Source organism: Salmo salar, chromosome ssa18, assembly GCF_905237065.1.
Source record: "Salmo salar chromosome ssa18, Ssal_v3.1, whole genome shotgun sequence".
Classification (NCBI taxonomy): Eukaryota; Metazoa; Chordata; class Actinopteri; order Salmoniformes; family Salmonidae; genus Salmo; species Salmo salar.
The window spans coordinates 24,613,039-24,640,752 of NC_059459.1; the positions used below are offsets into that span (position 1 = coordinate 24,613,039).

Below are 27,714 nucleotides of genomic sequence, written 5' to 3' on the forward strand. Positions count from 1 at the left end.
CCTAGCAACAGTCAAGGAGACATCTTAATAACGTTCAAAACCTTAACCACAGTACTGATGGGGTTCCACTTGGAAACACAGCCTTGTCAGGCTAGCTAATAATTATTCTTGTTGTACATTATTTTCTCCAGGCTATTTTTGGCAGACTGAAGAGCGAATGGAAAAATGCAATTAACACATTTTTGGGCTTTTCATTTCATCTTTGCACAGCCAAAGAGGAAACGATTTCAGCCAAGGGATATTGTTTCGCTTCTCGTTCTCAAGAGCCCCTTTGATTCCACAGCCACCCTTCTGTCACTCCCCTTGGTTTAAAAAGGGGAAATGATTTCCTTGGGCCGTTCTATTCTCATTATCCTTGGTGAATTAGAGCAGAAAAAACTCACCAAAATAAGATAAACAAAAGCAAACATCTTAAATAAAGGATTCTATGAGGTGATGTCACAGCTTGTGACATCAGGTCACCCACACTGGGACTGAGAAAATCTGGATTGAGAAGATTTGGGATTAGCAGCTACACACTCACATAACTGCATACACACACCTACACACCTACACACCCACACACCTCCACACACACACACACACACACACACACACACACACACACACACACACACACACACACACACACACACACACACACACACACACACACACACACACACACATCTACACACACACCTACACATCTACACACACAACTTTACACACACCTACACACCTACACACACACCTCTACACACACACACCTCCACACCTACACACCCACACCTACACACCCACACCTCCACCTACACACCCACACCTCCACACCTACACACACACACACACACACACACACACACACACACACACACACACACACACACACACACACACACACACACACACACACACACACACACACACACACACACACACAGAGAGAGAAATGTACTTTAAGGCAACTGGTCAGGGAATGTAGCAGATCAACAAGTCAAACTGAATTAAATGAGTAAAGTGAAACTCTCATTCAGGTTGTTTAGATTTTCCCATTACGTCCATGAGGAACCGGTGTATCATTACATACCTGTCATATGCCCTATGCCCTGCACTTGATGTCTGGCATGTGGCTGCACAATACCATTAGCACCACTCCTAGGTCAGCTGTTGAATGATCCCTCTATCTCTCTCTAACGGGTTGACTAGAGTGAGGCATAGAGAGCACAGGAAATTGATAGCAGATTGGAGAGGGATAGAGAGCAGAGGCAATTGTTAGCAGATTGATGCCATCTCAACCATTTTGGCATCCTCGTCATCACTCAATGACAATAACAGATCCTGTTTGAGTCCAAGCACAGAAACAACCTGGGGCTACGTCAAAAAGATCCTCCACTTGTAATAACCCCAACATCCCAAACCAAATGAAAAATGATGGCTGTGTTTCTGGAGAAGATGATTATCCCTTCATATCGTAAGCAATGCCAGGAGTTATTTTGATCCTGTTTGATCATCGTCCTGGCTCCAGTTGACGTGGTTATGCTTTCATTAATCACACATTAACATCTCCATAATTGCAGCAATCAGTGATAGGAAGTAGAAAGACATCAATAATTGAATAAGCTGCAGGTTTCATTGATAATGTCTACATTTTCCTTGATTTGATCATGTCTACATTTCCCTTGATTTGATCATGTTTACATTTCCCTTGATTTGTTCATGTTTACATTTCCCTTGATTTGATCATGTCTACATTTCCCTTGATTTGATAATGTTTACATTTCCCTTGATTTAAAATCACACAAGGTGATCATAAAGGTTCACAAGATTACCACATACAATTAGCGACTTTTCTTCCACATAAGCACTAGTCAGAAGTTTCTGAATGTGACTGGACATTTTGAAAACAAGATTAACGTTTGAAAATGACAACATGTTTCCTTCTCTGAGCCCTTTTGATTTGGGGGGTTCTTTTAAACCACTTTGCCATTATCTCTGAACCTTCAGTTCTCTAAAGTATTTTACTATTTAACTGTACTGTAGGTAAGACCAACCTACCTGTAAGTCAGACCAACAGTGAGTCAGATGAATGGAGAAGGAATCTTTACTCTACGTGGTGCTAACAAACCACAATAGATAGATGCTGTGCAGCAACGATAATGATGGACATGTAGCCTAATCTACACAGGGAAAACAAACGTGGAGCTTTAATTTGAGATGAGTATTGAAAATCAATAACTACTCTAAAAACGGCCATCAAGAGGAATCCAAGACATGGGGCTCAGATTGCTACAGTGTTCCTGTATTCATAAAGCAGTCTCTTCATTATTGGGAAAGGCAAGCAATCACAAAGAAGTGACACAATAGAACATGTCCTGAACAAAAGCAAGGGAAGATATCAAACTGTCCAGTTTGAGGGGCATCACATTATAGTAGATGAATACTGAGAAACTGTCAATCAATGAAGCCCAAACAATAGGGTAAGGATCTTGAGAGGAGAGAAAATATAAATACAAGAGCAAAACATACACCTAAATATAAATTTTTAAATCCCAGGGACACATTGTAACTTTTACCCAAAATGAATAGCCTGTCACATCCTTGACCTTGACTGGTGAGTCAACCCAGGTTAAACCCTGCTTAGAGTTGATCTACGAGAGTCTGGTCTAGAGTTCTAGCAGTCTGTAACAGGAGTCATTACATAAAGCTAGAGGACTGCTGCCCCCTCCAGCTTGTCTTCCAAACAACTTATATAATGCTATCTGTAGCCGCCCACAATTACAACTCATACATGAAAGGCACAAGACACTTTCAAATGACCTCCACAATGTGCATACTAATAATACAGCTCGCAGCCATTCAGGATGTACCTGCCAGGCGGTGTCTGAGAAAGGCCCTGAGACATGGACTGTTCTCCATGCTCCCGTCCGGAAGGCGGTACCGGTGCATCAAGGCTCATACAAACAGACTGCTAATCAGTTTATTATCTATTCTGTTGCCTAGTCAGTTTTTCACTACCTATATGTACATCTCTACCTCAATTACCTGTACCCCTGCACATAGAACCTGTACTGGTTATCGTTACTCATTATGTATCTATTCCTCGTGTTATAATGTTTTTCACAAAATGTTCTCTCTGCATTGTTGGGTATGGCCCATAAGCAAGCATTTCATTGTTAGTCTACACATGATGTTTACGAAGCATGTGGCAAATACCATTTGATTTGATTTGTTAAAATGGCTAGCAACTACTACTCCCTCTCCCACAGACTATCCACACTGTCTCTATGCCCATCCGCAGGTCTCTATCCACTCAGACACAACCTACGCTGCTGCTACAATAATTATTGATTAGACGTATTGCTCCATTACACTGCTGCAGCACAAGCACTTCGCTACACCCGCAATAACATCTGCTAAATATGTGTATGTGAACAATAACATTTGATTTGATTTGCTGTCCATTGATTATTGATTGGCATTACCATTAGACTCTTTAGGAAACAGAACAGCAGGAAGGCTGCCGGCCTGGTCAAGATCTCTCCAGCCACACTTAAGCACTGCGCTGACCAACTCTTCCCTGTTTTCAAAGACAACCAGTCACTAGAGCAGTGTACTGTTCCTGTCTGTTTCAAATCTTCCATCGTTGTTCCAGTCCCGAAAAAACTAAAGGTGTCGTGCCTGAACGACCACAGACCTGCAGTGCTCACATCGGTCATCATGAAAACCTTTGAGCGCCTGGTACTGTCCCATCTCCAAACCATCACTGACACCTTACAGCACCCACTGCAGTTTCACTACAGAGCTGAGAGGTCTGTGGAAGGCGCTGTCAACATGGGCCTACACTACATCCTCAAACACCTTGATAACCCAAAGACATACGCAAAGATATTGTTTGTGGACTTTATCTCTGCGTTCAGTACCATCATTCCAGAACTACTACAGGACAAACTCTCCCAGCTGAACATGTCCAGCTCCATCTGTCAGTGGATTACTGACTTCCTGACCTACAGGACTCAACACGTGAAGCTGGGAAGACACCTTCTTTTCACTCAGCACCAGAGCGCCGCAGGATGTGTGCTCTCACCTCTACTCCACTCACTCTACACCAATGACTGTGCATCTGTCAAGTTACTTTGTTTACAGATGAAACCACCCTGGTCGGTCTCATCACCGACGGCGATCAGTTCATGTACAGTGAGAGAAAAAAGTATTTGATCCCCTGTTGATTTTGTACGTTTGCCCACTGACAAAGAAATGATCAGTCTATCATTTTAATGGTAGGTTAATTTTGCGAACATTGAGAGACAGAATAACAACCAAAAAATCCAGAAAAACGCATGTCAAAAATGTTATAAATTAATTTGCATTTTAATGAGGGAAATAAGTATTTGACCCACTCTTAAAGGGAGTGCTTCTAATCTCAGCTTGTTACCTGTATAAAAGACACCTGTCCACAGAAGCAATCAATCAATCAGATTACAAACTCTCCACCATGGCCAAGACCAAAGAGCTCTCCAAACAAGGCTGGAATGGGCTACAAGACCATCACCAAGCAGCTTGGTGAAAAGGTGACAAAAGTTGGTGCGATTATTCGCAAATGGAAGAAACACAAAAGAACTGTCAATCTCCCTCGGCCTGGGGCTCCATGCAAGATCTCACCTCGTGGAGTTGCAATGATCATGAGAACGGTGAGGAATCAGCTCAGAACTCCACGGGAGGATCTTGTCAATGATGTCAAGGCAGCTGGGACCATAGTCACCAAGAAAACAATTGGTAACACATTACGCCGTGAAGGACTGAAATCCTGCAGCGCCCGCAAGGTCCCCCTGCTCAAGAAAGCACATATACATGCCCGTCTGAAGTTTGTCAATGAACATCTGAATGATTCAGAGGACAACTGGGTGAAAGTGTTGTGGTCAGATGAGACCAAAATGGAGCTCTTTGGCATCAACTCAACTCGCCCTGTTTGGAGGAGGAGGAATGCTGCCTATGACCCCAAGAACACCATCCCCACCGTCAAACATGGAGGTGGAAGCATTATGATTTGGGGGTGTTTTTCTGCTAAGGGGACAGGACAACTTCACCGCATCGAAGGGACGATGGACGGGGCCATGTACCGTCAAATCTTGGGTGAGAACCTCCTTCCCTCAGCCAGGGCATTGAAAATGGGTCGTGGATGGGTATTCCAGCATGACAATGACCCAAAACACACGGCCAAGGCAACAAAGGAGTGGCTCAAGAAGAAGCACATTAAGGTCCTGGAGTGGCCTAGCCAGTCTCCAGATCTTAATCCCATAGAAAATCTGTGGAGGGAGCTGAAGGTTCGAGTTGCCAAACGTCAGCCTCGAAACCTTAATGACTTGGAGAAGATCTGCAAAGAGGAGTGGGACAAAATCCCTCCTGAGATGTGTGCAAAACTGGTGGCCAACTACAAGAAACGTCTGACCTCTGTGATTGCCAACAAGGGTTTTGCCACCAAGTACTAAGTCATGTTTTGCAGAGGGGTCAAATACTTATTTCCCTCATTAAAATGCAAATCAGTTGATAACATTTTTGACATGCGTTTTTCTGGAATTTTTTGTTATTATTCTGTCTCTCACTGTTCACATAAACCTACCATTAAAATTATAGACTGATCATTTCTTTGTCAGTGGGCAAACGTACAAAATCAGCAGGGGATCAAATACTTTTTCCCCTCACTCTACCGTGGAGAGGTCAACCGGCTATTGGCCTGGTGCAGTCACAATAACCTGGAACTCAACACAGACAAAACCGTGGAAATGGTGGTTGACTTCAGAAAATTCCCCCCCACCATTTCTCCACCTCGGGATTTATGGCTCAGCTGTTAGCATGGCTGAATCAATCAAATTCCTGGGGACTATTGTCTCCCATAACCTCAAGTGGGAGAACAACATCCCAGCGGTCACCAAGAAGGCACACCAGTGGATGTACTACTTGCGGTTTTCCGCATCAATCGTTGAGTCCAACCTCACCTCCTCATCACCGTCTGGTTTGGGTCTGTGTCTGCCTGCTGCTAGGGCAAACTGCAACACATTGTCCGGTCTGCAGAGAGGGTCATTGGCTGCCACCTGCCCTCCATCGAGGTCATGCATGACTCCAAAGCAAGGAAGTGTGCAGGAAAGATCATCTCCGTCCACTCCTACCCCGGTCACACCCTCCACCATGCGGTTCATGTCACCCATGACCAAAACCTCCCACCACCTGAACAGTTTCTTCCCCCGGGCTGTGGCCCTCACCAACTGACCATCTGGCCCATAGAGACTAAAGGACTATGCACTCTATCCTGCACACCGCATCAAGGCATCTCTGAACTGTACACTAAATAACTGCACTAAACTGCATTGAACTCTGTCCATCTCTCTGCATTTAGATATATTCATACTGATACTGTAAATTTGTACATCCACTGTATATCAACCGTATACAAACGGTACAATTGTACATCTGCTCATTCTCTTATAGCTCTATGCTCACTCTACCTAGTTGTTTATAATGTATGTCAACTTTGTTAATCACCAAGCATCATTTCAACAAGTACAGTTCTGAGTATGTACACTATCAGTTTTAGAACACCTACTCATTCAAGTGTTTTTCTTATTTTTTCTGTGTTTTACATTGTAGAATAATAGTGAAGACATCAAAACTATGAAATAACACATATGGAATCATGTAGTAATCAAAAAAGCATTTAAACAAATCAAAATATATTTTATATTTGAGATTCTTCAAATAGCCACCCTTTGCCTTGATGACATGCTTTTCCTTCACTCTGCAGTCCGACTCATCCCAAACCATCTCAATTTGGTTGAGGTCAGGGGATTGTGGAGGCCAGGTCATCTGAAATAAGGTATTTATTTATAGTATTTTTTTTAATAAATGTGCAAAACTTTAATAAAAACCTGTTTTCTCTTCGTCATTTTGGGGAATTTTATGTAGATTGATGAGGATACATTTTTTAAAATCCATTTTAGAATAAGGCTGTAAAGTAACAAAATGTGGAAAAAGTCAAGTGATCTGAATACTTTCCGAATGCACTGTATATCCTACTACCAGTCACTATTTTATGTATATGCCCACCTCAACCACTCCAGTACCCCTGCACATTGAATAAGATACTGACACTGACCTGTATATACTGTACAACCACTCCAGTACCCCTGCACATTGAATAAGGTACTGACACTGACATGTATATACTTGCATTCTCGTGTTTCTTTAACCCACATCGCAGATATTCTGTGGTTTTTATTCAGGTATACACTACGTTTCAAAAGTTTGGGGTCGCTTAGAAATATCCATGTTTTTGAAAGAAAAGCACATTTTCTGTCAATTAAAATAACATCAAATTGATCAGAAATACAGTGTAGACATTGTTAATGTTATAAATGACTATTGTAGCTGGAAACAGCTGATGGAATATCTACATAGGCTTACAGAGGCCCATTATCAGCAACCATCACTCTTGTGTTCCAATGCCATGTTGTGTTAGCTAACCCAAGTTTATCATTGTAAAGGGTTATTGATCATTAGAAAACTCTTTTGCAATTATGTTAGCACAGCTGAAAACTGTTTTCTGATTAAAGCAGCAATAAAACTGTCCTTCTTTATACTAGTTGAGTATCTGGAGCATCAGCATTTGTGGGTTCGATTACAGGCTCAAAATGGCCAGAAACAAAGAACTTTCTTCTGAAACCCATCAGCCTATTCTTGTTCTGAGAAATGAAGGCTATTCTATGCGAGAAATTGCCAAGAAACTGAAGATCTCGTACAACGTTGCGTACTACTCCCTTCACAGAATAGCACAAAATGGCTCTAACCAGAATAGAAAGAGGAGTGGGAGGCCCCGGTGCACAACTGAGCAAGAGGACAAGTACATTTGTGTCTAGTTTGAGAAACAGACATCTCACAAGTGCCTCAACTGGCAGCTTCATTAAATAGTACCCGCAAAACACCAGTCTCTACGTCAACAGTGAAGAGGCGACTCCGGGATGCTGGCCAGTTTGCGCTGTTCTGTGAAGGGAGTAGAATATGTAGATATTCCATAAAAAATCTGCCGTTTCCAGCTACAATAGTCTTTTACAACAATAACAATGTCTATACTGTATTTCTGATCAATTTGATGTTATTTTAATGGACCAAAAAATGTGCTTTTCTTTCAAAAACAAGGACATTTCTAAGTGACCCCAAACTTTTGAACAGTAGTGTATATTTTGTATTCTATTTTCTTTTATTATCTATATTATTATTATTACTCAAGGTAAGAATTTAACTGTACTGTTTTACACATGTATGCTGTGCACATGGCAAATAAACTTGGAAACTTGAATACAAAAAAATTGTTTGTCTAATATTAGAAACTAATGGACTCAAGTTCTTGTTGTTTCCTCTCTGGTGCTCTCTCAACCATAAATGTATTTGTTGTGTTTGTGTATGTACATGACCTCAGCATAATGTCCGTTATGTAAGTGCAGTTCAAAAACAATTTCATAACCACCACAAGTACCTGTGGAGGCATCTGCCATAGCGCTGAATGGAAATCCCTGTACAGTGTGGAAATGGTGAAAATCCTGCTGCCCCCCAATGCAAGCAAACTTTTAGCGACGTCAACCAAGCACTATGTACTCTGTGTACGCACTCACTTTAACATCATGCGTCAAGTGATGATGGCAAAAAAAAGCTCACCTCTGACATAGTAGGAGCTCATTGTTCCTTCTTGGACACAGGGCTTTGATTAGATCTTAACCTAAAGGCACAGTGACAGATGTGAACACAGAAGCAGGGACATGATGAATAAGAAGACAGGTAGACGGAAGCAGACAGGCCTCCACACCATGAAAAATCAATCCCCCTCTTCTCTTCGCACCGAAATCTCGAAAGAATACCTGATAGATAGCTACACCGCTTGATAGATACGTCTAACCTTTTGGCGATGTACCGTCTCAAAGTAATGGGCCTCAAATTAAAACCTACATCTGAAGATAGCTCTAAGGTAGCAGTTACTATGCTTGTTAAATATTTCAGCATCTGCTGTCTTCGTTTCCTATCACTGTTAAACAAAGTCTCCTGGCCTGTAATCTTTCATGAAAGTTCTCTCCCTGCTTTCCTTATTTTCTGACACTTCTTCCCAATATCTCCTTCTTCCCAATATCTCTAATTCTCCTTGTCTGCTGTAGGCTACAATGCACCTCTGTTTCTTCTGGGATAACGCTTCTCGAAGTTTAATGGTTTGTGGATGTTAGGATTTTTTTTTATTACTACTTCTCCCCCCTAACTGTGTTTATTTTTAGTAAAAGCACTCTATCTTGCAAAGGGGCTATACTAACTCAATAAGAGTTTGGGCAAAAGGAGGGAACATTTGCATACATTTGCATGTCATTAGCACATCAAACCTTCTGACTTGAAAGGGATGCCTTGATTATAAACACCACAAAATTATGTCTCCTTCCTCTCTCTCTCTTTCTCTCTCTCTCTCTCTCTCTTCTGCCTATCCCTTGCTCTCTCTCTCTCTTCCTACTTATTTCTTTCCCTCCCTCTCTCTTTCTTATATCATCACTGTATGTGCATAAATGTATGGGGTTTTCTGCATGTCTGAGTGAGACTATATGAATAAAGACTGCTGCTTAATGTTATTCCTTAACATCTAATAAACCTTTCTCCATTGCTATGACGACCTCTCTTCCGTCCTCCTGATGACAGCAGTGGGGTTGACAGCCTAGAAGGTAATTGAGAGATAACTGCTAGTTGTCAGAGGAAGGTTCAACTAGACAACCATCAGCACAGTTCTCATGTTGAAGAATGTCTCTAAAGCGAAACGGATGGATACAGATACAATGCCTGTTCAAGCATGAGACTACGCTACATCTAAGTGAAGGATGAATGTAATGCAACACGTGAAGTGGGTGTGAGTAGGTGTGAGCATGCATACACCTTTCTCTCTCCTTGTGTTTGTAGCCTACTTAACAAGCAACAACTAGCTTTCCAATGAGTGCAGATAAGGAAGGTCGTTCAAAGGCGCAGAATAATTCCTTTAGTGAGCCTCATGGCCAAAGGACCTAATATTCTGAATCACCTCAGCTATGTGTGTTAATTGGAAATTCCCTGCTATTTATCAAACCCAGCACGTTAACACACTTGCACAATTATCTTGTTGAATCATATTAATTAGAAAGAACAATGACGTCAACACTAATCAATTGAAACTTCAAGAGGTGGGGAAATTGCATTCTGACTGAACTCTCGCCTTGAGCAGGAAACAGGCCTGAAATAACACAGTGATCTTAATCTCAGGCTAATCAGGTAGAATGATTAGTGGATTTGTTGGGGAGGGTCATGATAATTTCACGCCCACACATTCCCCACCGGTTATTAGAAAAAGGCTCTCTGTCTGTAGTTTGCCTGTACTGCTTGTTGTCCATATTAAGTACAGTATATACTGTACACACAAATGCATATCCAGTGGCAAGCACACATACTGTAGTTAGGTAGAGTGGGAGCTTAGTCACTGTTCTGGTAAGAGGACAACATCATCTTGGTTGTTGCTCTGAACAGAGGGGTTTCAATTACTGCAATGAAGACCTTTTTCTATAGTAAAAAAAGTCTGTGCAGAGAATGGGCCTCAGCGGATGTGTTTAAGGGATAGTTTGCGGTTTTGGCAATGAGGCCCTTTATCTACTTCCCCAGAGTTTCTTTTTTTTTTTATTACCAATGCTTATTTGAATTTAAAGGGATATTTATGGATTTTGGCAATGTCAGAGAAACTCGTGGATACCATTTTTATGTCTCTGCGTCCATGTATGACGGAAGTTAGTGGTAGTTTCGTACCCAATGCTAACTTGTGTTAGCGCAAAGACTATAGACTTCCAGTCATTACGCTAACACTAGTTAGCAATTGTGCTAACACTAGTTACAGTAGCAACTTCCTTCAAACTGCACACAGAAATATAAAAGTGTTATCCACAAGTTCATCTAATTCTGACTCATTGCCAAAATCCCGAACTATCCCTTTAAACTCAAATAAGCACTGGTAATAAAAAATAAATGAAAAATAGGTATGACTCCTTACACTTGAGTGTGTTGATCTAACCTTGTACAGAGGGCTGATTACAATTGGCAAGTGAACATCAGGTCTTTAATTACCAGTAATTGCATTTGCTTTAATCAGAGTGTCTCTGATATACAAGACTATGAGCATGTGCTCTGCAAACATTACCATACTTAAATCAAAATGCAGATAAAGCTGATTCTACCCTCCCTCTCCTCTGTCTATTCCCATCCCGGTCGTCTCTCCCTCTCCCGTTTTGCTGGCATACTGGATGTACTTAATCACGTCTGTGAGGGTTCATTTACAGACACTCTCTGTCTAGCTACAATATTTGGACTCTTATCCTAATTTTCTCCAACCTTGAAAACATGCATCTGCATCAGAAGTGCTCATTACTCAGAGAGGGCTCAGGCGAGCCCCCACTGATACACAATCAATTTCACGCTCCGATGGCATTAAGAACAGACAAGAAAAAGAGGGGAGATATTTCTTTTTTTTTTACTGAAGCAGATGGGTTTTTCATGCAGCCGGGATACAGACAGGGAGCAGAATGGATCTGCTGTTTGTTTACCATTCATGGCGCACACACACACACACACACACACACACACACACACACACACACACACACACACACACACACACACACACACACACACACACACACACACACACACACACACACACACACACACACACACACACACATCCCCAAGGCTTACCCATCAAGGCGGACTATATGGAATAACAGGGACTCAAAAAACAATACAATACAAACAATCCTGCAGCAAGAGGAAATGTGAATTATTATAATTAATGGACATTTTTGTTGGGGTTGATACATTTCAATTTTGAAATTTCTAAGAGGAAATTACAAACTTCAGAAGCCTTTTTAAACCTCAAATAGGTTATCAAATTAAGATTCTATATCTGTGTGTTTTCCTTCCCTCCCTCTTCGCCCTGATCTTTGGTGGAGTGTCAAAAAAAACTGTTTTCTGGAACAGCAGTTTGCTCCAGGAGTTACTCTGCTTGTTATCTAACTCAATTGTCAATTGAGATGATGAGTGCTGTCAGACATGACTGAAAGGAGCCCAAACTTTCTCAGAAAACAGTATATCATTATCTGATAGAGAATGCAGTTTCTTTTTGCCAGAGGCTGCACAACACTGATTGTCCTCATAGGACCTCCTCAGGGCATAGGACTTGTCCTTTGGAGTGAAACCGTTACAATGAACCAAGTCATTGACTTAAATGAAGCTAAGGCTTCACATGCCTAGTTCTGGGAAATCATTTTCTCAGCCCTTTTATCATGGACACAGACTCCTCGACACCACTACCGTTCCAGTTCCCCACATCAGTCTAAAATAAAACGTAAGAACTCAAAGTAGTTGTAGGCCTAGTTACTTTGTGTAAGCCCAAGACACCAGAGTCCTGCCCATACTGCTATCCCTCAGTGCAACTGATCAATGAATAACAAATGGCTTGATGAGGCAATAGAAAAGACAGCCATCTGTTTAGATTTTCTCTACGTTGATCTTAGCCTGGTCCCAGATCTGTTTGTGCTTTTGCCTACTCCATTGTCATTGACAGGGAAAAGAAACATACTGGCACCAAGGCTACTAAATTCTTGCTCAGCGTACTGGATAGTTTGTAATACTGCAGACAGACTGTCTGCGTCAAGTGTGTGTCTGTGTGAGCATGTGTGTGTGTGTGTAAGCGAGTGTGTGTGTAATCGAGTGTGTGTGTAATCGTGTGTGTGTGTAAGTGTGTGTGTAAGTATGTGTGTGTGAGAGAAAGATAAGCCAGAAGGCATGAACATGTAAAGTTCTCTCCAGTAAGCTTAGGTTTTGTAACATGTTTGCAATGTATGTTGGAAACAATATTTAATTGCACCAAAATTATGCTGAAGTTTGATAATTCATTTCAGATAAGACCCATTTTCTACCAGGGAGAAGCAAACAGCCCCAACTGCATGGCGTCTCAGCCTCAGTAATATTGGCAGGGGCTTTGCAGGGATCTCAGCTCTCGTTTCCAACCTGCACTGCCGCACAGTGACAGATGGGATTGCCTTTTTCCGTTCCACGGCAGCAAGGAAGGCTTAACGTCTCCTTGTTACTAACTAGACGGAGGCCCTTACAGTCGGTTGACGCTGAAAAAGAAATCGAATTCCCGCCCCAAAGATATAATAAATAAACATGGTTGTGTGTTCAAGCCCTGGGTCTCTCTTATCTTAGACCAAGCTTGGCATGGCTGACACACAATTAGGGACTGATTGTTATTCAAGTATCCACTAGGGGGAGAAGAGAGAGAGGAGAGAGAGAGAGGAGAGAGAGCGAGAGAGAGCGAGAGAGAGAGCGAGAGAGAGAGAGAGAGAGAGAGAGAGAGAGAGAGAGAGAGAGAGAGAGAGAGAGAGAGAGAGAGAGAGGCCACCCACAAAACAAAGCAATACTTTTTCGTTGAAATTCGTTACAAAATAAAAATACAAGTTGCATTACTTGACTCAGAGAGAGTGCATCCCCTCCGGTTAACAAACAACATCATTGTTCACTAAAGCTGTCATTACAGTCAATAACTGTAATTTCGATGTGAACCCAAACCTCTCCCTGAGCATTTTCAACTGAAACTGTTCAACATGAGCTGTGTCTAGCTAGCAAGTGTGTTGCTAGCTTTGTTAGCTCATTGCTAGCTAGATAGCTATCTAGCTTGATCAAACAGAGCTGGCAATTGCATTTTGTCTAAACCAATCCTTACACAATAACGAAACGGTTGGATACACAAATAATAATTTGTGAAATCACTATGTAATGCAGTAGATGACATGGGGTGAGTTTAAAATTCTCAAACCATATGACAGAAGCAGCTTTAATTTGATTGGCTGTTGCATGCCATTTTAATCATGTTTGAGTTGCTATACGTAACAGCAAAGTTGCTTGAGATGATGTTACTCGCAACCTGCAACTGCAACTAAAAATGCATGACAGTTGCTTTGTGTAACCCCAGCCTAACAGTAGTAAATGGTGGTTTGATAAACTGGATTAATAGTTTGGGATGCGGTTTTCAGCTACTTTGAGACTTAGGGAAAGGGAGTTAGTTGATTGTTAATTTATGATTCTATGGAAAATTGTTGAGTAGAGGATTGTGGCTTATGGTAGAGAAATTAATATCTGTTGGACATTCCTGCAGTCAGCATGCCAATTGCACGTTCCCGCAAAACTTGAGACATCTGTGGCATTGTGTTGTGTGACAAACTGTCTAATTTTAGAGTGGCCTTTTATTGTCCGCAGCAAAGGAGAAATACTCACTAACAGGAATGTAAACAAATTTGTGTACAACATTTTAGAGAAATATGCTTTTTGTGTGTATGGAAGATTTATGGTATCTTTAATTTCAGCTCATGAAACATGGGACCAACACTTTACATGTTGAGTTTATATTTTAGTCAGTGTACATTCTCATTCTTCCATTTCAGATGCACTGCAGTGTTCTATCCCTGACCCTCTCAGGCTGCTGAGGCTATTGCCTAGGGATTGTTCAATGATATACCCTTACACATGCAGTTAGAATAGGCCTCATTAACAATGTTGAGAGATGAAACTGAATGGTAATAATATTACTTCATTGACTGGCCTTTGACTGGAAACCATGATGATAGGCCTGATTGTTGAGAGTGCTTTCATTTCAAAGGTAAATAACAACCAATAATTGTATCATTTTTTCCCAACAATCAAATCAGCCCTCTCTCACTTAATGTTATAGAAATCATCCACACTCAGTATCTGGAATCACTGTATAATATACAACACAGTCACAGTGACTCCATTTTCTTTTTGATGCAAGGGATGTTTTATGTATTTAGGACCAAGGGACATTCCCATCCCATAAACTTAACAGGAATAACAAAGACAATCAAATTAAATAAAATTGTGTTATTGCGGGTGTAGCGAAATGCTTGTAATATATATTATTTTCTTTTTTTAATAGAATACAGTGTATACATATGAAATGACTAAAGCAGTATGTAAACATTATATCAACATTATTAAAGTGACTCGTGTTCCATTATTAAAGTGGCCAGTGATTCCAAGTCGTTGTATATAGGACAGCAGCCTCTAAGATGCAGGGCTGCGTAACCGGGTGGAAACCGGCTAGTGATGGCTATTTAACAGTCTGATGGACTTAAGATAAAAGTTGTTTTTCATTCTCTCGGCCCCAGCTTTGATGCACCTGTGTTGACCTCGCCTTTTGGATGATGGCGGTGTGAACAGGCCGTGGCTCGGTTGATTGATGTCCTTGATGAACCTTTTGGCCTTCCTGTGACATCGGGTGCTGTAGGTGTCCTGGAGGGCAGGTAGTTTGCCCCCGGTGATGCGTTGGGCAGACCGCACTATCAGGGTGCTTTAGGAGGAACCTAACCCTTGATGTGGAACTCTCCAACTCCCATCTGGTGCTAAGAATACATATTTTCAAGCCTTTACTGTTTGCTTGTATCAATGTGTTCAAGGTCCAGCAGCCTGCACTGCAACCTCCGAAAGTCTCCTGCAGTCCTTTCAGACTGTGCTGCCATGGCAACAGGTGGCAACGAAGAACAACCACCACCTGATTGGTCTTGAAAATACACCTAAAGTTATAGTACTCCGACTTGGTTTACTAACAGGAGGCACTGTTTTGATGCCAGTGCACCTCCATCTTGACACTCCCCCGACCGTTTTATTGGGCAGGTCCAATGGTGAGAAATGTCTCAGTCCCTGGAGCAAAAACGTTGTGCTATCCAGGAGCACGAGTACAGGACATCAATAATCGGCTCCCAAACATTTTAAACCAGCATCAGGAAATATTGTATATCATAGTTCATGTGGGATTCAATTACATTATGAAGGGCAGCTCAGAACAGCTGAAGATGGATTTTAAAGAACTGATTGGGTCGCTGCTTGACAACAACAAACTCCCCATAATATCTGGCCCTTTGCCCTCCCTAAATCGTGGCATTGAATGTTTTAGAAGACTTTTAGCCCTCCATAACTGGCAACGAAACTGGCTCTGTGGGTGTAACATTTATTGACAATTTTGATGCCTTCTGGAAACAAAGCTCATTTTATAAGGAGGATGGGATCCACCCAAATAATTTGGGTTCCTGGAATCCCTTCACAGCATTATAAGGCTGCGTTGAGACAATGACTTATCAATGACCCAAGCCCAGCTCAGTTAATCCCAACCATTGTGTCTCTGAGTTGTCATAATGCTTCAGCAAATGTACATTATCCCAGGGGCGTTGGAAGACACAATGTAAGTAACCTAATTTATGTCCCTCTAACTGCCCTGAATGTCTCTGCTGATCCCACTGCTATTGTATACAGTAATCATGTGCCTATGAACCAGAGTGATGCTGTAGGCACTGAGGCGGTGTGCCCTAATAGAAAGTCCACTGTGTGCAACTCACCCTGACCTAACATAAATAGCATGAGCATGTCCACTTCTGCTAAGCTTCCCAGTAAAGCAATGAAAATAATCAAGCATCCCAGAGAAGTGCAAAAAATAGCTCATGTTAACGTATGTGGCCTAAGAAACAAGGTTCATGGAGTCAATAACTTGCTAGAAACCCACTTAGATAAGTACAGTGGTGGCAATACATGGTTATAACATCTACAGAAAATACAGAAATGACAATGGGGGTGGTGTTGCGGTCTATAATAAGAACCACATTCTTGTAAAGCTTAGAGAGGATCTCATGTTAAATACTGTTGAAGTAATATTGCTACAGGTTAATCTGCCTAACCTAAAGCCCATTATTGTGGGAAGCTGCTATAGACCATCAAGTGTTAACAGTCAGTATCTTGATAATATGTGTGAAATGCTTGATATTGTATGTGATATCAACAGAAAGGTATATTTTCTGGGTGATTTCAGTATTGAATGGCTTTCATTAAGCTGCCCACTCAAGGAAAATATTCAAACTGTAGCCAGTGCCTGCAACCTGGTTCAGGTTATCAGTCAACCTACCAGGGTAGTTACAAACAGCACAGGAATGAAATGATCAACATGTATTGATCACATAGCTACAAATGTTGCAGAAATTTTGCTTTAAAGCAGTGTCCAAATCCATCGGATGTAGTGATCACAATATAGTAACCATATCTAGGAAAACCAAGGTTCCAAAGGCTGGGCCTAGTAGAGTGTATAAGAGATCATACAATACGTTTTGTAGTGATTCTTATGTTGATAATGTAAAGAATATTTGCTGGTCTGTGGTGTGTAATGAGGAGCAACCAGATGCTGCACTGGACACATTTATGAAGTTGCTTATTCCAGTTATTAACAAGCATGCACCCATTAAGGAAATAACTGTAAAAATTGTTAAATCCTTTTGGATTGATGAGGGATGAGGCAAAAGGTATGGCAAATAAGTCTGGCAGCACAACCGATTGGCAAACATACAGAAAATTGAGAAATCATGTGACTAAACTGCAAAAAAAATAAAATAAACTATACTATGAAACAAAGATAAATTATATAAAGAATGACAGTAAAAAGTTTTGGAGCTCCTTAAATACATTTTGGGGCAAAAAGGCAAACTCAGCTCATTGAATCAGATGGTACATTCATCACAAAACCCACTGATATTGCCAACTACTTCAATACTTTTTTCATTGGCAAAATTTGCAAAGGCATGAAATGCCAGTAACAAACGGTGATACTACACATCCAAGTATATCTGACCAAGTTATGAAAAACAAGCATTTTAATTTTGAATTCCGTAAAGTGAGTGTGGAAGAGGATTTTTTTTTTGGGGGGGTCTATCAACAATGACAATCCACCGGGGTCTGACAAATTGGATGGAAAATTATGAGGATTATAGCAGACAATATTGCCATTCCTATTTGCCATATCTTCAATTTAAGCCTACTAGATAGTGTGTGCCCTCAAGCCTTCAGGGAAGCAAAAGTCATTACGCTACCTAAGAATAGTAAAGCCCCCTTTACTGGCTCAAACAGCCAACCAATCAGCCTGTTACCAACCCTTAGTACATTTTCTGAAAAAAATTGTGTTTGACCAGATAGAATGCTATTTTACAGTAAACAAATTGACAACAGACTTTCAGCACGATAATAGGGAAGGAGATTCAATAAGCTCACTTACACAAATGACTGGTGAAATTTAGGATAAAAAGATTGTGGAGGTTATTTTGTTAGAATTCAGTGTGGCTTTTGACATTATCAGTCATAGTCTGCTGCTGGAAAAAAATGTATATCTTATGGCTTTACACCCCCTGCTATATTGTGGATAAAGAGTTAGTGTACCTCAGAGGGTGTTCTTTCATGGAACCCTTTCCAACATAATCCAGGTAGAATCAGGAATTCCTCAGGGCAGCTGTATTGGCCCCTTACTTTTTTCAATCTTCACTAATGACATACTTCTGGCTTTTAAGTAAAGTGTGTCTATGTATGCGGATGACTCAACAATATCCACGTCAGCTACTACAGCGACCGAAATTAATGCAACACATAACAAAGAGTTGCAGTTAATTTCAGCATGGGTGGCAAGGAATAAGTTAGTCCTAAATATTTCAAAAAGTAAAAGCATTGTATTTGGGACAAACCATTCACTAAACCCTAAACCTCAACTAAATCTTGTAATAAATATTGTGGAAATTGAGCAAGCTGTCATGGTCAAAACATATAAAACAGATACATAAAAACATTTTCCTTAAAGTATATATTTATTTAAGTTATAATATTACTGTCCCCAAACTTAAATAGATGTAATTTTGTCCTTGAAATATTTCATTGAAATAATGTAGAATTCCATTCACTTCTATGCAGGACTGATTCTTCTGGGGAGTGCCAATATGCCTGACAGGTGGCTTCAAAACCTCCCATTACATAGCACCAGCAATCCTGGGTTTATATACATCATTGGGCCATACCTGAGGTGAGTTTTGACCCGAGTCAAATAACCATAAAGTAGCACTGTCTAAAACCCAGAAAATCCACCACTCTCTGAGATTCCCTTTGATGTGTGTGTGACTGTGTGTGTGTAGTACTCTTGGCAGCATTACTTCTATGTGTGACATACTTTCAGAGAATTTCCATGGCTGGCACAGTAACAACTCCTCAGCATTAAAACATCAGGCCTTCGGTGACCTGGTCCCTTCACAGCAGGTGACATAACAGAAGTCTTTGAACAGCCAGCCGACTGGAAGTCCTCAGGTTATGATTTGGAAGGAGTTTGTTCTGGGACGTAATTAGAGAGGCCCAGTGTTTTAAAAGGCTAAGTGCCTCCGAGTAGTAGTCAAATAAGTACAACGACTTAAACTACTTCACCAATTACAATTCAAACGTTGACCATGGTCTCTTAATTTCTTGGCTCATCAATTAAGAATATTAACTTATTCATTCCTCTATGCCATTGTAACTTGGGGTCGGTAACTTGTGAAGAACCTGTTCCAATGATCACTTGCACTCAGAAATGTCTTTGCTGAAATGCACAGGAGGTCTTAGATTTTAAGCTTTGAATAACAAGTGTTGCACACGATTGTAGTTGTTTTCTCTGAGACCACCCTTTGGGGACAAACTTCTGTAAAAATGCCTCTTTAAATCTGACAGAAAAGGGACTCTATGCACCACAGCTGGTCAACTAATAGTTACCATCAAACTCACCACCTCACAGACATGGTCCCAGATACTGTTTCTTGGAAAAATAATGTGGAACACTTATCAGTCTATAACAGTAGACTCTCTCAATCTACCCTCTCTAATGCCTCATTCACACACACACAGTCGCCGCACCTGCAGTGTTTGTGTGGACCACTCAGCGTCTCGATGACAAAACATTCTCCATCGTTCAAGCAGTAGGCCAGGTCCTTCTCGTGACATTGCTTGAAATGCTCTGAGACCAATGGAGGAATGGTGGGTGATGCTGCAGGGAAAATAGAGAGATGACAGAAAAGGGAGACAGAGAAAGAGAGAGAGAAAAAGAAAGAGATAATGTTAGTAAAAACAACAAGGAACACACTTCATCAGTTTAAATTCACACGATAAGACATGTGTTTCCTATCCAAGACAGAGTCGTAAACGACCATGCACACCGCGTGTCACAAATGCAACACATAGGGCTCAACAAGGTACTCCAAGAATTGAAATTAAGAAAAAACGAACAAATCCTCCCAACAAATTCCCCAGAAATGCCCAATAACGCCAAGCCCCGCTCTGCTGCAGAAGGAGTGGCCATGTGAATGTTTTCCTATTTGTCTCCTCTACAGGTTTCAGTAGAAGTGAAAGTGAACGTGCTGTAATACACTATATGTAAAGTTAATACAAAGCCCAGAGTGTTTGCCCAGCTCCTGGTACATCACTGAGAGAAGATGAATGAGGAATGCTGATAATCTGACCTGCTGTGAATGTCTGCAGTGTTTGGAACTTGACTCCTCTCAATTATCAATAACACCAAGCCTGATGTACACAGAGCTTATGCTGTGGGGAGAATATCAACTTTGCCTAAGTGATGACAGTTCTATTAAAAAGCTAGGCCATGCCTCAATGGTCCTTCATATATCGGGAGTTAGCCTAGCTAAACTGGAGTTGAGTCGTGCTGTTGTGTTTTTCATTTTACGTATGCTGTTTATTATACAGTGACAGTACACATTAATCAACATTTCAGCTTACAAGTCCATGTAAATGCATTGGAGTTACGTAGCTAAGGAACTAATTTACATCTTTAGTCCTGCAAAGAGTTGTAAGTTAGCAGACCTAAGTTCAAATAGTATTTGTTTTCTTTCAATTACTTTCATTACACTTGATTGAGCTTGTGTGGTGCAATATAACCAATCAATTATAACCTAAAGTGCAAATCCCACCCATATTTAGACTTTAGACAGTATTTGAAACAAAACACCTCCTGAGGATTTAGTTCATCACACCTGGGCCTGTATCCACAAAGCGTCTCATAGTAGAAAATGGATCATAAGTGCTGAGAATAGAGACATTTTACTCCTACTCTTATGGGTAAAAATAAAAGCTTTGCATGAAGCCTCTTTAGTCATAAGAATCCCACCTAGTCTACAGACATTTACGACACCTCATGAGCTGTCCTAATCAGTTAAGTGTTACCAGCAGGTGTCTTGATAGTAGAACATTGCAGCAAGTCAGTGGTTCCAGTGCCACATGCAATTGCTTTAAAGTTGTTTCTATATGATCATATTTCTACACTGAACAAAACTATAAATGCAACATGTAAAGTGTTGATCCCATGTTTCATAAGCTGAAATAAAAGATCCCAGAAATGTCCCCAAAAGCGTATTTCTCTCAAATTGTGTTATTCTGTTAGTGAGCATTTCTCCTTTCCATCCACCTGACAGTTGTGGTATATCAAGAAGCTGATTAAACAGCATGATCATTGCACAGGTGCACTTTTTTTTCACAACCACGGAACATGTGTATGGGCGAGTGGTTTTAAGATGTCAACATTCTGAACAGAGCCCCATGGTGGTATGGGCAGGCATAAGCTACGGACAACGAACATAATTCCATTTTATCCATGACAATTTGAATGCATAGAGATCCCGTGACGAGATCCTGAGGCCTATTGTCGTGCTATTCATCCGCTGTCATCACCTCATGTTTCAGCATGATAATCCTTGGCCCCATGTCGCAAGGATCTGTACACAATTTCTGGAAGCTAAAAATGTCCCAATTCTTCCATGGCCTGCATACTCACCAGACATGTCACCCATTGAGCAGGTTTGGGATGCTCTGGATTGACGTGTATGATAGCGTGTTCCAGTTCCCGACAATATTCAGCAACTTCGCACAAACATTGAAGGGACAACATTTCACAGGTTCAGTGCCTTAGACCTCTGCGCCACTCAGGATACTGACTGGTTTTCTGATCCACGCCCCTACATTTAAAAAAAAGCATCTGTGACCAACAGATGCATGTCTGTATTCCCAGTCATGTGAAATCCACAGATTAGGCCCCTATAAATGTATTTCATTTGACTGATTTCCTTATATGAACTATAACTCAGTTAAATCTTTGAAATTGTTGCATGTTGCGTTTTTGTTTTGTTCAGTGTATTTATGATCCATCCATAAATAATATAGACCTACATGCAACAGTAGCCAATCTCTTGTGCTTTTGACAATGATTTCATGTGAAGTCTATTTCCCATGATATGACTAAAAACGTATGATATGACTAAACTAGACTAGGCTAATAAATACATGTTTTTCTTTCGATTATTTAATTACCTACATCATGTTCTTTCAAGTTAACCATTTAGAGACCAACATCCCGTTGTTAAAAATATCTATATTGGGCATGCAACATTATCGGCAAGTGACTTGATGCCTACCGTGCTAAAGTGATGTAGAGTTGTTAAACGGGGGTGACGAGTGAGTGTGTTAATATAACGGTAATATTGTAAAAATTCCGCTTTTAACAACCATCAAAATTGGTTAAAAAAGCTTATGCATGCCAACATATTAGTTAAGAGTAGGCAAAGTGATCGTGTCAGGCGGAAATTATATCAAACGTTTTACCATTACAACGTTTGATGTACAGTCACATTCACTGTGGTTGTCAGAAGTGTGCCATGTCGAGTTTACAACTGGCAATGCCTCATTGTGATTGGTTATTCCCCATCATTTGCAACAATGTCAATTAGTGTCATCACTATATTTCCTTTGCGGTGCCTCAAACTGTCATGATTACCAGCTAAGATAAACTTTTATGAGTTGATTTTACTAATGGCTCAGAATTGTCTTATTCATCTCGGCGGTGTCTTATTAACATCATCCTAAAACCAGCTATGAGCTGGGAGTTTTTTGATGAGTTTCCGAGGGATCAGAAATACAATTAAGTCTAATTCTGCTGTTGTTCATAGAGGAAGGAGTAGAACGGAGTAGATTCAGAAAGGGCTGTCATTATCACTGAATAAAGCTCACAACGACAGCCAGCATGCACATAATGTCCATGTCCATTCTAATTTGTCCTTCTACAAGCAATGCTTTGGTGTCGCTCCAACGTCATCCCTACAGTATAATGTTCCCTGGGCCTTGCCTGAGAGTCCTTCCCATTGGCTCTGGTGATGATACACTTGGATTCCCTGGCGTAAAAAGATATTTAATTTGGGGTTAAGAGCACTTCCCTTGCTGTGCCAGACTTTGAGAGGCACTCTTACTGGAGATGTTCCCCTCTTTGACAACACACCCAGTGAAACGAGCCTCAGTTCCTCTGGATGATATTGTCTGTGCATGCAGAGAGTCTCTCAACCAGAGGTCCACATCGTCAAGTAGCCAACATCCACGAAGCACACTGGAGAGCCTCTATTGTTTTAAACAACCTAGACCTGATTTTAATGCTAGGCTTGTTGGCTATTCAGCATCACAAACTGCCCAAAGATGATGGCAGTACAACAGCTATTTTCTCTTTTTGTAAGGAATTATAGAGATGTCACAACTCTTCAAGAGAAAGTTGGGCATCCAAGGACAGATGACTTCATAAGGAGACAGCTGCCTGTCAATCTCAGAGGAACCCAGGCGACATCTGGACCAGTGTTTCCCAACTCCAGTACTCCAGTACCCCCAACAGTACACCTTTTTATTGAAACCCTGGACAAGCACACCTGATTCAACTTGTCAGCTAATCATCAAGCCCCCAATGAGGTGAATGAGGTGTGTTTGTTTAGGGCGACAATGAAAATGTGTACTGTTGGGGATACTGGAGGACCAGGGCTGGGAAACACTGATCTAGACTCATCTGAGGAGAGTCCCTCCCATCAGATCAATGCACCACTATTAGGTAATGGATAACACGGATAACATGGATAACACAGGTTTCCACTCTCGTCTCCTCTCGTCTCAATCCCCCCCACCCCACCCCTAGTGATAGGGTAAAAACCAAAACGTGCACATGGGGTGCAGGACCGAATTTGGGGAACCCTGCTGTATGGAACTGTGGTAATGATTAAGGCAGAGACACCCAGGGCTAAAACTATAGAGCTCCACTTCAGGGAGTTCCTCAGGGCATTCCAAATTGCAGAGATCGTTCTGTTTGGTCAGTATGTCAGCTCAGCGATTTGCGTGATTGGTTTGAGATGGGTGTAGTGTTTCACTGCTCACATAGAGAGGTGATGTTGTGATGGCAGGGTGTGAAGAACACTTTAGGACATTGTGATTTCTAAGTTGAGAAATAGACCTTATGCTCTCTGTCGCATCCTTCAGTCTCGGTTTGTCTTTCTCTGGGAGTGTGTTTGGGTTGTGCAAGGAAGCGTTGAATGAGGTTAAGGGATGAGATTCCCGTGGGCGCCGTGGTAATAGCGTCCTTCAAAAGTGACATTCCCCCGATGCATTGCCTGGGAGTCTGACTGATAGTGAAGGTCGCTGAGTATCGATCGTCCAAGGAACAGAGTATAACGACAACACAGAACGAAGTGGACCAAAAATGGGAAACAAGGGCTCCTGCAGTGAAATAGTTGTTATAGTAGGAATGCCCTGTACTGTCCTCTCAGTACTATATCTTTCTCTGTGACACGCTAGTCAGTAATGCATATGACAAGCATTCCATTTACGTTTTAGTCATTTAACAGACGCTCTTATCCAGAGCGACTTACAGGCGCAAATAGTGTTACGTGCCTTGCTCAAGGGCACAGCAACTGATTTGTTTCATCTAGTCTGCTAGGGGATTCAAACCAGCGACCTTTCAATTACTGACCCAATGTTCATAACCGCTAGGTTACCGCCCAACATCAGATGTTTCATTTTTAAAGCCTTGTTCATTTAAAAAAGGGGCGGGTTAGATGGAGGTCCCCTGAGGGAACAGGAACAACATGTAATAGTTCTGCTGTAGGCTGTTTCTTGTTTGGTTTAGTAACAGTAGAACTGGCTGTGGTCGAAACCCCTTTCATGGCCCATGAATCTCAGTGTAGCAAACATTTCATATCTCAAATTACACCATTAGCTGAATAGTAGTCTCAAGATAATGACTCAAATGTCCAAACTAATAATTAGCTTTTTCAAAATAAGGGGTCCAGTGCTCCCTCCAATGTTCTGTGGGATGTGTAGTAATCCGTTATACTTATATTGTACTATACTGTATGTTTCAAAAAATGAATTGTTGGTATTTCTTACTACGTTAATTGTTGGTAATTCTTCTATGTTAATTGTTGATACAGATTACCAAGATACCCATTTAATATGGAAAACTTCAAGTAAAATGTGGTTCTAATGAATGAGGACTGTAGCATCTATCAGCCCCATGACCAGTAGTCCACCCAGCTCACTTCAATTAAAAACTCAGGTGCTAATGTGCCTAATGACATCATGATATTGTACAGTTTTAGTTCAGATTGTAGCCTCTGTTCCACTGAGAATATTTGCCACTGACCTGTCCCACTCTGAGGTCATGCCAATCACTGATGTCACACAGAGGCAAACACTTAGGGATTCAGAACATTCCCAGCTTGCACTGGGGGGGGGGACTTGTTTGTTTGTTTGTTATGTGCGTTTTGTCCTCGTCTTTCGCCCTCCATCCTTCCTGCTGTCATCCCTCATTCCACCATTCACTACCTGCTATCCTGTCCACCTCCCTCTAGCCTCCCATTCGGACTAAGGGTGTCAATGGCAATTTCTTAGTACAAAAGGAAGGGCATCTCTCATCCCCTCTCTCCTCAGGCTACACTGAGTACGTGGCCCACTCTCTCCAGATTGGCCCCCAGTCTATTTATGCAGCCAATGATGGACAAAAGAACAGCAATCTCCCTAGCACAATGGTTAGGTCTATAGGTACCGAGGGTGTGTGTGTGTGTGTGTGTGTGTGTGTGTGTGTGTGTGTGTGTGTGTGTGTGTGTGTGTGTGACACTGGTCAGCGGAGTATGGGGAATTAGATTACACAGAGGCAGTGCAAAGCCATGACTGCTGCTGCATGGCATATTTTCTGTCTATAGCATGACGTGTCTGACCAGGAATGGCTGGTTCACGCTGCACAGTGGGACCCTGAACAAACTAATACATGGAAGGAAATATACATTCAAACACACCTCCATTTGCATTCACTGACTACACACCCCCACAGAGACACAGTCACATGCTTTCAGTGACATCTGGCAGGTAGGGATATTCTGACTGACTAATCTCTCTCTCTCTCTCTCTCTCTCTCTCTCTCTCTCTCTCTCTCTCTCTCAGCCTACTGACGATACATCCACCTGCACCGCCACAGTTAAATGTCCTTTAGATTTGTTCCATCCCTGTTCTCATCACCAGTCGACATTCATATACCAGGCCTTTCTCTGCAATATCACATGTCAACAGTGCATTAGGCCCAGCAGTCGTAAATATGCCAAGAGCTCTTTAATACCTCTATCTATATGCTGGCACCATGCACCTCTGGCCTCCTTTTATCTGGCAGATTAGTCACACCTGGCTCACGCCATCAGGCCAAGGATTATAAAGCGGAGGGACAACACTGTCCTTCCATCAGGCCAAGGATTATAAAGCGGAGGGACAACACTGTCCTTCCATCAGGCCAAGGATTAGAGAGGAGAGGGACAACACTGTCCTTCCATCAGGCCAAGGATTAGAGAGGAGAGGGACAACACTGTCCTTCCATCAGGCCAAGGATTAGAGAGGAGAGGGACAACACTGTCCTTCCATCACGCCAAGGATTAGAGAGGAGAGGGACAACACTGTCCTTCTATCAGGCCAAGGATTAGAGAGGAGAGGGACAACACTGTCCTTCCATCAGGCCAAGGATTAGAGAGGAGAGGGACAACACTGTCCTTCCATCAGGCCAAGGATTAGAGAGGAGAGGGACAACACTGTCCTTCTATCAGGCCAAGGGTTAGAGAGGAGAGGGACAACACTGTCCTTCCATCAGGCCAAGGATTAGAGAGGAGAGGGACAACACTGTCCTTCCATCAGGCCAAGGATTAGAGAGGAGAGGGACAACACTGTCCTTCCATCAGGCCAAGGATTAGAGAGGAGAGGGACAACACTGTCCTTCTATCAGGCCAAGCATTAGAGAGGAGAGGGACAACACTGTCCTTCTATCAGGCCAAGGGTTAGAGAGGAGAGGGACAACACTGTCCTTCCATCAGGCCAAGGATTAGAGAGGACAGGGACAACACTGTCCTTCCATCAGACCAAGGATTAGAGAGGAGAGGGACAACACTGTCCTTCCATCAGGCCAAGGATTAGAGAGGAGAGGGACAACACTGTCCTTCCATCAGGCCAAGGATTAGAGAGGAGAGGGACAACACTGTCCTTCCATCAGGCCAAGGATTAGAGAGGAGAGGGACAACACTGTCCTTCTATCAGACCAAGGATTAGAGAGGAGAGGGACAACACTGCCCTTTTATCACCTGGCTGCCTCCCGTCTGACACGTTATAGGCCAATGATGCCTCTCCCAATGATGCTGGGCTAATGATGTTTATGTTTGTCCCAATGATGCTGGAATCGGTCTCAGAAACACTGTTTGGTTGTTCTGAAACAGTGGTCAGTTTGGGAGGGGTCAAACATTGTTAGGAAAGTTGTCTTCATGACGCAAGAGCATAGTTTGAGGGGCACACCAGACTTTTTTCATCCTGTTGGCTCTGGGATTCAAACTAGCAACCTTTCTGTTACCAGCCCAATTCTCTAACTGTCAGACTATCTGCTGCCCTAAATGCATTTTATAGTTC

General features: G+C 41.8%; 1 protein-coding gene across 2 annotated transcripts in view; it reads right to left on the reverse strand.

The window, feature by feature from the left end:
- LOC106577125 (pro-neuregulin-3, membrane-bound isoform) overlaps positions 1-27,714 on the reverse strand; it is a 393,710-nt gene that overhangs the window by 142,289 nt on the left and 223,707 nt on the right. For both annotated transcript variants that reach the window (XM_014154879.2, XM_014154878.2), the window contains exon 2: positions 19,828-19,957. In XM_014154879.2, coding sequence (XP_014010354.2) covers positions 19,828-19,957 — 130 coding nt within the window. The remainder of the gene's footprint in view (positions 1-19,827; positions 19,958-27,714) is intronic.